Source organism: Melozone crissalis, unplaced genomic scaffold (genome assembly GCF_028551555.1).
Source record: "Melozone crissalis strain CALT ecotype California unplaced genomic scaffold, PUWL_Pcris_2 ptg000004l_1, whole genome shotgun sequence".
In the NCBI taxonomy this organism is placed as follows: Eukaryota; Metazoa; Chordata; class Aves; order Passeriformes; family Passerellidae; genus Melozone; species Melozone crissalis.
Window position 1 is genome coordinate 29,363,675 of NW_026535782.1, and position 12,342 is coordinate 29,376,016.

The following is a 12,342-nucleotide window of genomic DNA, read 5'->3' on the forward strand; positions in this document are numbered from 1 at the left end:
ACTGCTGGTGTCACCAGTCAGATGTAGCCCCATTCACCACACCCCTTTGAGTCCTGCCATTCATCCAGTTCTTCAACCAGCATGTTGCAACCATGCTCATCTCACAGCTGAATAATTTATCCAGAATGATCCTGTGAGGGACAATATCAAAAGGCTTATAAAATCCAGAAAAAACTACATCCACTGCTTTACCTTCATCCAGTAGGCAACTGACCTTATCTTATGAAGGATATCTTATTAGCTAAATGGGACTTTCCCTATGCTGACTGTGCCTGGTAATTCACTGTTCTTTAAATGTCTTTCAACAGAACACACTATCCTTTTCACCACTTTTCCATGTACTGAGGTAGCCTCACAGGTCTATAGGTTCTTGGGTCTTTGTCAGGCCTTTCTTGTAAATCTGAATACTGTTGGTTAGTTTCCAGTCAGTGGAGACCTCTTCAGACTCCCCAGACACTTGGAAGACAATTGAGAGGTATCCTCTCATAACATCCACTAGCTCCTCCAGACTGCTCTGTGATGAATCACATGGACTTACAAACATTCAGCTGATACAACTGGTCTCTCACAATTTCAGTGCCAAATTGAAAATCACTGATCCTGCACTCACAGCCCTCCAAATCAAGGAGATCAGGCAGCCCAGTCCATTATTAGTATTAATGACTGAGGCAAAAAAAAAGAAAGCAGTGAACATGCCTGCTTTTTCTTCATCCCTATTTTTCAGGAGACCATCTTAACAAATATCAGTCCAAGTTTTTCCTTGGACCTTCTCTTGCTATTAACCTACTTTAAAAAGCTCTCTCTCAGCTGAAGCTAAAATTGCTTTCACCTTTCTTCTCCCTCTTCTGCCACCCAATTAAAGCTAGACCTGCCAGTTTTGCTCCTTAGACAGTTAAGCACACTGAATACTCTAAGAATATGCTATACCAGAAGATGTACTTAATTAAAGCATTAGTCTTAATTAGACTTAACAGCTGTAGCTAATTGCTGTGATTGTAATCTTGGCCAGCAGTTGATATTAAACTACTATTCCAGAGTGTAGATCTCCAGCTGAATTATATACAGCAGTTATAGTGCTCCTATGAGTGAAAAGAAGGCACTGAACTGCAGCTGAGCCAAGGTTGGTCATCTGGATAAGGTCTTTAATTGTTTCAGGGGGCAGGCATTTACCTTTTTTGTGCTTTTCTCAGACCATCTAGGAATTGCATAAAAAGCATTGCATTTCTCCTATTCCAGGTCTCGCTCTGGGCCAGCACACTCCTAACAGCAGTACAAATGTCCTGCCTACCAAGAAAAGATAAATGGACAGCTAAATCTTCACAAAGTATATTGAACTGGTGGAAAATTACTGAGGGGAATGCCTGAGAGGAGGCTGTAAACCCATGGGAGGCGTGTGCTCAAGCAGGCTCCTGGCAGGGACCTGCAGACCTGTTGGGAGAGGAACCAGTGCTGGAGCAGTGTCCTGGTAGGACCTGTGGCAGACCCATGCTGCAGCAGGCTGTGCCTGAAAACTGCCCCTGTGGAAGAGGGACCCCAGTGGCAGCAGCTGTGGAGAACTGCTGCCCATGGGAGGAATTCATGTTGGAGAAGTTCAGAGAACCATCTCCTCTGGGAGGGACCCCAGGGTGGACTCCTCTCCCTGAACAGCAGCTGGAAACCCCCACTACCTGTCTGTGCCTCTGGGCAAGGAGGGAGGGGTAGGCCAGAGGTGTTTTTTAAGGTCTTATTTTACTTCTCATTATACAGTTCTGATTTTGTTAGTAATCAATTCAATTAATATCTCTAATTTAAGCCTGTTTTGCCTGTGATGGCATTTAGTGAGTGACTTCTTCTGGTCCTTATCTTGACTCATGAACCCTTTGTTAAATTTTCTCTCCCTATCCAGCTGCACAGGGTAGTGAGAGAGAGAGGCTTTGGTGGGTGACTGGCATCCAGCCACTGTCATCCCACTACAGCCATTCATTCACTACACTTAATTTACTTCCACAGAAGCTTGTGCTCACAGAAACATGGCTGAAAGTGTTTATTAAAATAATCAGGGAGTGACTGAAGGGCGCTCAGACATTAGATATCAGGTGATATAAGACAATTTTAACTTTAATGCATTTAATCATAAGGTGACTGAATTATTATTCTTCCATCTGATGATTCATGCTGAAACCATTTAAATAAAGGATTTTTCATTTCTGTAACTAAAGAAGAGCAACTTAAATTCACATCTACCAACTTTTTTAATGTGTACTAAGCTTCTGATTTTCCACTGAAGCTAACAAGAGACACCAACATAAAATTTTCTTTTTTTTTTTTTATTTTGAACGGTTTAACTGAGTAATTAAACTTACTGATGCAATACTCCAAGTTACCTAGGCCAAATTTCCCCTGGCTCCACTTTGCTTAAAAAAGAATTTTTTTGTTTTATGTGCAGGGTATAAAACACACTGCAAATAAGGCATGTACCTCAGGAGCAAAAAAAAAAAAGCAGCCTTAGCCTCCCTGTGGCAAAATTATCACTACAAGCTTCTGCCCAAAACCAATCAGGTTTAGTAATTAATTCACTTACGGTAAGTTTTCTCCACTGTGCAAGTTGTTAGCACGGATCAGACCATAGAAAGAGACATGACTGCTGTCAGCTGAGGAGTTCAAATCGAGTTCTTTACCTTCCCTAATCATCGTACGCTTCAGCAGACTTGAACATTTCAGTGCCAGCTCCAAAGCATCCATCCAACACCTGCCTAAAGATACATTTAGTATTAGACCAAAACTTAAAGATTTAACAGAACTGTACCACTTCTGTTTGCTAACTAGGAAAATCAGCCCTCTGGGCCTGCTTGCACTTCCTATGAAGACACACATCAGAGTTGTTCCATGTTCCATGTACTGGATTTTACGGTCTGGTGGGGACATAAAAACAACTCACAAGCACCCAGCTTCAGTGCAAGGGATGCTTCAGGGAAGGAGAGCAAGGTAAATAATGATTTTGTTAGATCATATTCCAGCATTTCTTCCTTGATGTAAGTCTGGTTCCACCCAGGCCATGACTGTCCACGGCCCCCAGAGTTGCCTGCAGCCCTGGTCTAGTTATAAAGACTAAGTAAGCACATCATTTGGCAAAATTTGCCCAAGTAATATGATAATAGTGTGGAAAAAGAGCTATAATGATAGATTATTTTCTGCAAAAAGTAACTGAACAAATTTGTGTATTTTTCCCCCTTCTTACTTCTTCTTTTCCATGTTTCTAATCCATTTCTCAATACAGAAGGCAGAGAGAGAGTCCTATCTTTAAAGTCTGCAGCAGTATGCCTAATTAAGCAGTAGATGAAAACCACCTGCCAGAAACAGCTACATAACAGTCTTAAATTTTTTTCACATCGTAACTTCAGAAGGTAGTTGCACTGATTGCCACCTTCCCAGTGAAGAGTGTTTACAAATCGCACTTAACACAGAAAAGCTTTAATAAGAATACAACCATATTAGCACTTTACAAAGGCATTTGATGTTTAGAGCTTGATATTTAGACATATATTAATATAGATAAAACACAGATAACCCTTTCCCCCTCCTCTACCCTGTCAACAAAAGGCAACTGCAAGGAGTTCAATAACTTCAATAACTTCTCCTTCAGATCAATATTCTCCTTAAATAACTATGAAAAAGTGCTAGTACCATCATAACTGCATGCTCTAAATTAAAGGAGAACCTTAACAACAATTAAACAGCAATCAAAGTGCTGTAACAGACATGATAAGACAATTGAAACTATCTTTCTCACTGCTGAAAATCAATGAAGTGTCTATTTACCATCTGATTCTGAAGCAGCTCGGATGATCAAGTAACTGCTGGGCAATGGCAGAGTTATAGCACCAACTGCTTCACCCTTAGGACCCTTGAAATACACAAAAGAAGAAACAGCATCAGATATTTTAATTCAGTTTTATAGTTTATCATTCAATGTAGTAAGAAGCTAACAAACTGCAGGGCTATTTACTGTCACTCAGCAACATCTAATGAAGACATGAATGGAAAGATGGACAGCCCTCTTTCACTGGATTTCTTTTTCAAAGACTTCATTCTAAGTATGGGACCCAATTCAAGCCCAGTTTTCAAAAGAGTGGTCTTTATGATTAAAAAATATTTAGTTTGGTTGGGGTTTTTTGGTTTTAGTTTGGGTGCAATTTTTTGATTTTTTTTTTTTTGGAGGGGGAGAGGTGGGGGTGGGGGCAGGGGGATTGGTTTTTTGGTGTATAAATCAGACTTGGCCGAAGTTTTATATTCTATTTACTATGAAGTTTTTCACACTTCATATTAAAAAAATAAATAAATTCAAAAGACTTTTCCATTTCTGTCAACCTTCATTTTGGAATAAAATGTTAAATAACCATTTTGAAGTCCCTTCCAAAAAAAGTTTATCTATGATAACTTTAAGACAACTGATAGGCAAAGAGGGCTGTATTAAACATACTCGAAGCTATTGCTGAAAGCTGGGTTAAGCCTGCCTAACTGATGACAACGTATTTTGATCTTACTGATTTCCCCCAGAGAAGCCTAATGGAAACCCAATATAAGGCTTAGAAGAGGGAACTGGAGAGCCAGCAGAAGTTTTGAGCAAAAGCAGATAAAGGCAGGTAATTTCAGAAGCAAGCAAATGAAACAGCCAGAACGTTTCTGAGGGTGAGAAGCGGGTTAAGGAGTAGTCTTGGTGGCACTTAAATACCAATACCGACAAGCTTGTGCTGGTGTAAATGATGGTCAAACTCCTGAGGAGTCAGTATAGAGTAACAGCAATTGGGTGCTAGAAACAAGATTCCAAACCTCAGTCTTCCTCTGAGAGAAAGGAAAGGTGTGCCTACAAAAAGCCTTTGGTGAGGCAGCAACACTGGGATTCGGAGTTAGTGGGTACCAAGAACCAAGAGGGACAACCCCAATGCAACTCCTCATCCCAAGGGTGGGAAGGCAGGGAAGAAGCTCAGTGTCCCCTGAGGAGGGGACAGCACCATGGCACACCACCAGGCTGGGGTGGGAGAGGTTCTGGGGTGCTGCCATCACGACACAAAGGCTCAGCCACCAGAAGGCTTTGGAACTCTTGGGTCACAGACACTGGGGCAGACTAAGGGCAGACTTCTGCCCTTTGGGTTTATACAGTGGGCACTTCAGGGTAGGCTACTTACTCTGTACCAAACAGCTACAATTTAGAGACAAAGTGTGGTTTTGGTGTCTGGTTTTGCCTCTTTTTTAATGCAAGAAAGTTACACTCCCTAAGTGTTTTAACAATATATTGATTAAAACCAAGCGAGTAATTTTTAGCAAAGAAGTATAAAAGTAAGTTGACTTATTTTGTATAACTGCTCATGGATCTTGATTTCCTCTAACTGGCTATGGTTCCAACAGTACAGGATACTTTCCTTTGGTATCACCCATTAGGGTTTCAAAACCAATTCCAGTAGTTAGTAATCTGTACAAGAGGAACATTAATTTCTGTTTGCTGGGTGACTTTATTTGGATTGTCTCTGTTTCTGGTGGAATTATGCTACTGCTCCAAGCCAAGGGTCAAGTTAAAAATTCCATTAGATTTAAAAAAGTTGAAGTTTACTTCATGCAGAATATTCAAGTGCCATGAACATTGTTTCAAAGACAACAATGAAAACTGATATGCAGTCACCCCTGACAGAGAAAAATATTTGCATTAACTTTTTAAATTAATTTCAGAAGACTGAAATGGCATCAGGACCAGGCAGACAAGGAAGACAATCAAGGTACAGTGCATCAGCTACCTCAGAGTGTAGGAGGAACATCAAAGACCACAGCAACAGGCTTAAGGGAGCATGTGAAGTGACTGGCCACAAAGTACTGCAAAAGAGAATTTGCAGCCTGCCAGATGGACACACCATGGGTAGTGTGTTCAAGTGAGAAAATCTCCTGCAGTACTTATAGCTCTATATATGTTTTTTGCAATGCTATCTTTCTGCACTAACTGCAAACAAGGGTCACTTTGCCTTGGACTTGAGGCTCTTTGTGGTAAATCTACTCTGGATCAGTCAATTACTATTACACTTTTGCAAGTTTGCCTCATGATAATAAATCTCTAACTAGGACATTTTGATTGACTAGGTAAACAAGGCAGAAAAAGGTTTCAAACTTAAAGACCTTTCATCTAATGGAATCCAGGAATTCTCAACTGCAAATAGCCATACCAAAATGAACAAACGCCACTCCAGCTCTCAGCACATTTAGAATGGACAATATCAACTTGTTCAGGTTCAAAATTTGACCTACCTTAAAAAAGTAAAAATCTGGTAGGGCATGTCCTCTAAATTCTAAATATCTAGTTAAAAAAACAAACAAATCCATTTCTCATTGCCAAGCAATAAAGAAATATAAGACTGATATGTGATCTTCTGCAGAGAGGCCACCACTTTGCAATGTATGTATATATATCATGAAAAAGCACATTAACACCAAATGCTATAGCTTTGGAAAAGGATATGGAGTTTGTGTTCTGCAAATGTGAGATCACTATTAATCACTGAAAAGTTTGCCTAAGCAACAATTAAATAAAATTATTCAAAAGAAACTACAAGTGATTTGATCTAAGTTTGGTAAATTTAGATAACGCTGATAAATGATCACAATCCAGAATAACCACAAGCATCAGCAACATACTGACTTCCTTAAGAAAAGGATGACAAATTTAACACAGCATATTCTACAGATGTGACAATACATCTATATCAATTTAAGATTTAGAAGATAGCTACTAACTGTGAGATTGTAAGATGTATATTTTAGAGGGTATAATTCATTAATTATAACAAAGGTCCTAATATTGTACAGTACTTTCATCTAAAGCAAGATATTATTTTAGAAGGAAAATATGTTCACTTGTGCTGCACTTCCACATCCCCTCTCCACATGTAAACACAAAATAAGGACTAAAATAGTTTATCAGATTATAAACAAGGAGTAAGAGCAAGCATTAAAGATCCCTACAAGATCTGAAACAAACCTTTGTTGTGCAGAACACACCTGTGCTTTTCAACACAGGTGAGAGCTGCTCACAATATTATGCCAGGTATGACAAGGCAAACAGACATCAGAACTGAATGAAAACATTTATCATCCTAACATCGTAACAAAAGGAACAGACTTGGCTAACAAGTTGCAATATGAGCTATCATTGCACAAGCAGGTAATCTGCTTTTTGACTCTTACAAGCAAATTGAACTAAGGTGAAATTTTACTACATGAATATAGAGTTGGACACAAGAAATGTTTATAACAAAACTCTTTCATTTTGGCAAATCTCACCTTAATTTCTGAGATTTGAATGATGTAAAATATAATGTTAAACATGCATTCCTTTAATTTATGTGCTTGCCAGTGATGCCTTTAACCTTTTTAATGGCAACCCTTTGCACACCACACTTCAGAAGCTTTTAAAGTACACAGAGCAGCATAAATCAAATACTTTTTCTGATGAATGGGACTAGATGTTGAGGGCTTATATTCAGAATCAACACAAACCACTGAAGTTGAAACAGAAAACACAGTTCCACTTTTCAGTGAGGTTGTCTTTACTTGTAGGTGAATAATGCCAGTCATCCCTTAAGAACCATGCATGCCACCACTAACCTTTGTAGCCCATATGGTTTGCTCCAAAGGATGAAAAAGTTTGAAACAAAAGCCATCTTTTTTAGAAGGCCTCTCGATGAGTTCACAAACATTCAGCAGCACTGTTCCTACCCACTGGTCATTTTTGGGAGTTTTGTAAAGAAGCAACACTCCTGGTTTCAGTACACACCACAGTTTGGTCCAACTTTTCAAGGTACCACGAATCTAGAAGATAAATAGTTACACTTATATCTCAGTGAAGTCAATACCAAAACCATCCTCCTTAACAAAATTAACATTGACTTTTTTTCTTTTTTTGAAATATATTATTTATTTCAAAGCAAGGTTTATCAAGGCTTTCAAAAGTTTACCCAGGTTTATTAAAGAATGCAAAGGTATGCTTGTTCTTCTGTCTTGATGAATACCCAGTTCTACAAATAGGTATGCACACATCCTGTTATGGGAAGTATGACAGTTCAACTGCACTATTGTTGAAAATATGAATTGCTGTCCTCAAGATAGCAGTACCAGCTAGTTCTTAAGAGAGGAAAATTACCAGAAGTACAGTGAAACCAGATATTCAATTATCTGACAGAATTATTTTTGCAATTGTTATATATGTAACAGAGACACTTAAAAGTGTAAAATGAGACGGATGAAATGAGAATTGTAAAGCCAACTCATCCCAAACTGATGGCTATGCACACAAGAACAATGTGAGTAGGGTGACTGCAGTAAGTGGGAGCTAAGTTGCTTTATTAGTCCCCTGGGATTTGAGCACAGAGACCTCGGGATGCAATTAGTGGCTGCTGTGCCTGTAGAAAAACATTAACAGTAAGTAAAAGATTGAGCCTTTTCTATTCTGGCCAAAAAGCAGCAAGCAACTAACTGCTCCATCTTCAACTCAGGTTCCACACTTGGATTCTGACCTTCAACCAGTCAGCCATGACAATAACTGAGGGGTCTGTGAGTGTGCTAAGTAATTCTTTCGTGGCTCTCTTCTTTTCTTCTCTGTAGTTTTTCTTTTGAACCTGTAAAAAATAATAAAAATGTTTACAATGTCATGGCCATAAGCCAGTTATCAGCACAAAAATGTATCAGCCAATACATGCTGAGGAAAAACCTGTAAAATTCAATTTGCAATACAGATATAAAAAAACAGCTTTAAAACAGAGTATTGACTTCAAAGTCAACAATTACTTCAAGAGCAGCTATGATGCAGATAATTTCAGTTTCTTCTGCAATTTTCTTTAGAAACTGAGAACTTTGAAGCTCCTCTTAGAATCAAAGGGGAGGAAAGCCCAACCAAACCAAATTCCAATATACAGGTACATTATCTAATCTGTGGTGTTAACCCACCAGTTATGTTCCCTCCTAGGAGAAATCTGCAGGAATGTACCTCCCTCATTTAAAGCAGAATAATTTTATGTTTCCCTTCAAATGGTACCAAACCATTTTGTACCAATGGTACCAAAGTGGAGTTTGATCTTGCTACAGTACAGAGGGAAGGAGATAGTAGAAATGCATTCAAATTGCTATTCTGATAATTCCATTTGTCATTTTGTTGCATGTAGATGTCCTGAATCTACAATTCAATGGACAATTGAATTGTCATTTCAATTGCCAATCTGAAATAATCTATCATCTGAGTAATTCTACAATATTGTGCCATCTCAAAGACAGCATTATAGAAGCTATTATTCAAGTAAAAAATACAGTAAAATTTGAAAAGACTCAGCAGCACAACTTCTCTCAATACTTAAATATTCCCTAAGTCTCATCATTATTCAGCATTTTTGTGTTCTCATTAGAGAATAAGGAAAAACTATGTGAATGCATTTATAGTCCTTGAAGAGGAAATTAATTTCTAGAGAGATTCACCTTGAGAGATTCTTTTTTTGTAAGTTTGCTTGAAGATTGAGAGATGTCCTTCTCAGAGCCATTGAAAAGTTTGGATTCAGACTGAAATTCACAACACACATAATAAATAAATGACAATGGCAGATACAAGAATATATTACTGATGCTGGCACTTTAGCAAGTGTTCGAAGTGCAGTTATGTTTGCAAGGTCCCCATTCCCTCTCACTTCTCTACTGCTTCCCCCCTTAAAAAAATCCAAACAAACCCATAACATGAACTGTTCACCACCTATTCATGGAGTGTCTTTTTGTAAGGGATTTATGGGAAAGAAGTCTGAGGTTCCTTTGGAAGCAGCTGACCCACACAGAACAAGTATTTAGCTCATGTAGACTGTTACTAGACAGAGCATGCTTGAATAGTTCAGCATAATTTTAGCAGAGAGAGAATGTTTTAGGAGAATCCAGGTGTTTTAACAGGAGTCATTCCCAGGATTTATGAATCAGAATATAGAATCAGCTGTCTTCATCTACAACTTGACAGCTTCTGCAAACAGAGTGCTATAGAGGCACTTACCCTGTGACTCATGAAGGGAAATACAGCCTCTTCAGTCTAGGATTCAGTGCTCTGTAAATCATCAGAGTACAACTGCCCACTAATGGCACTTGTTCTGCTCCTTGAACCCTAATTCCACGCTCTGATTACTTTGCAAGTCATCTTCAAGGAGCTCACGGTGGCACCAGGCAGGAAGGAGACTCAGGGGTGTTCGTGACACCCAAGTCCCGTTCGTGCAGGACAAGCAGCTGCCTCAGCAGCACATGATTTCTCCCCCCGCCTCTCCCCCATGTCTTGCAAGGTTCAAAGTTTGCACCTGAAGGTTTGCTGCCTGCTAGTTGAAAGGGAACTCAAGCCACCAAATATTCACTTTGGGAACAGCACTCTTTAGGGGGAAAAAAAAAAAGGGGAAAAAGAGGAGTCTAAGAGGAGTCTGTGATAGAGTTTTCATGCCATTCCTATCAGGGGTCAGAGAACATTGAGTAGGTATGCATTAAATACAGACTTCAGATAAGTTAGAGAGTTGTATTTCTTTGTGCACTGAAACATAAGCCTGATGGACCCAAAACTTCCATATTGTCAAAAAAAAAAAACCCAAAAACCCAACCAAAATAATTTAACATTGTAAACTAAGTATTCAATTCAAATTCAAGGACATTTTATTGAAACTGACCCTTAAGATGTTCCCATTTCAAATTTCAAACAACAGTGCAAAGTCTATTTACTGAATTGGTATTTTGGAATGCTATAAAATGACAGTCCAAAAATATGCAAGCTTGGAGTAAAATTTACAGCTATAATAAAAACAGTGCACTTCAGCATTCTCTTAACTCAGGCTGCTCAAACAAAAGAAACAAAGTCTAAAGAGTCACAATCTGTACAGAACAATTGAACCTGGATTCTATTTTTCATCTTTAATTCAGAACTAAGACTTTACAGGAGTCTACTCAGGTACTGTAAAAAAGATATGTGCAATAACTGGCAAAAAGTATTTTTAGCTCAAAATTATTTTAATGATAAGTAAATATTCTTTACCTTTTGTATCTATCTTAGAAAAATACAGGAAACATCTTGTAATAAAGGCATGTTCTTGACACTCAAAATTTAGCTTTAAGATGAGTGCACAACTTGAAATTAAATTCCCCTCTCTAGAATTTAAAGGAAATACAGTACTTTAAATGTAGTAACAGAAGAGGGGGAAAATGATTATCATTGTCACATAAGAAGGGTTAATGAACTCATTATGCAAGCTATAATGGAACAACTTAAACAAAACATTCATAAATATTCTAGTTGCTCACCAACAGAAAGCGAAGGCAGTCTAAAGGTCATGCATAGAAAAGTCTCAAACCAAATAAGTTTCCCTACTTAAAAAATGAATTTTCTCATTGTCTCAGTTTTAAAGCTCATTAATATGACACTGAATAAAGGTTTACATTTAGCTGTTCAATGTTAGGAGACAGATCAGTGATCTGTGTGTGTATTTTTAAGCCAGTAACCTTCTCACTGTTATATCCACACAAAGCAGATGGGATAAAAAATTTAGAAGAAAACACTTTAAGAGAACCTGCTGTAATTCCCAGCAAGGTACATTCAGTAGCAGATTCCAGGCAAGTCCCATTACTGCTTCTGCATTCTCCCTTAGAAAGAAGGGCTGCTATTTCACTTTCATTAGTAAAATCAAGTCCCACATGCAGCAATTAAAAAAAAAAAGGGTGAAGAAAAGCAAATATTGGCAGAAGTAGGAATATTGGTATCATCTTTGACAGAAAAACACAAAAAATGTAATAGCAAAGAACCCAAAGATTAAGATCCTGTTAAGACAAAAGCTAAGAAAAAATAAGTATAAGGGAGAGGAAAAGGGAATTGGATTGTCAAAAGTATATGATTCTTCAGAGTCTGGAATAAATCCAAGTCAAAAGAGACTATATTAACTTGATTTCCAAGTCAAACTGATTTGGAGGTTTCTGCACCAATTTAAATATTTTGATCACAAGAAAGCTGGATAGTGAAGTATGCTTCCCTGATATTCCTGACAAGTGAGGCTCTAGGATGCAGTAAAGCAAAAAGATTCAAAGTTTTGTGATCCCAAGTCACATGTAAGACACCAACAGTTTGAAATGCTTAGCTACACACCACAAAACTGCAGCATCCGCTGCAGACACCAAACTGCTTATCCCATTGCAATTTCAATGACACCATTTAATCCTGGAAATGCTACTATAATCTTTAGGCCTCTTCATTTTCTTTCAGTATCTTTGTAATGTTTGTCTTTATGGCTCTGATATATCAAATACCACAGAAAAATTTGTGTCAAGACCTCG

At 38.3% G+C, this 12,342-nt stretch overlaps 1 protein-coding gene across 6 annotated transcripts in view; it reads right to left on the reverse strand.

The window, feature by feature from the left end:
* OSBPL8 (oxysterol binding protein like 8) overlaps positions 1–12,342 on the reverse strand; it is an 84,076-nt gene that overhangs the window by 15,971 nt on the left and 55,763 nt on the right. For all 6 annotated transcript variants that reach the window (XM_054273500.1, XM_054273492.1, XM_054273530.1 and 3 more), the window contains 5 exons: positions 9,487–9,567; positions 8,535–8,636; positions 7,627–7,830; positions 3,799–3,883; positions 2,561–2,732 (listed from right to left, as the gene is read on the reverse strand). In XM_054273500.1, the coding sequence (XP_054129475.1) occupies positions 2,561–2,732; positions 3,799–3,883; positions 7,627–7,830; positions 8,535–8,636; positions 9,487–9,567 (644 nt within the window). The remainder of the gene's footprint in view (positions 1–2,560; positions 2,733–3,798; positions 3,884–7,626; positions 7,831–8,534; positions 8,637–9,486; positions 9,568–12,342) is intronic.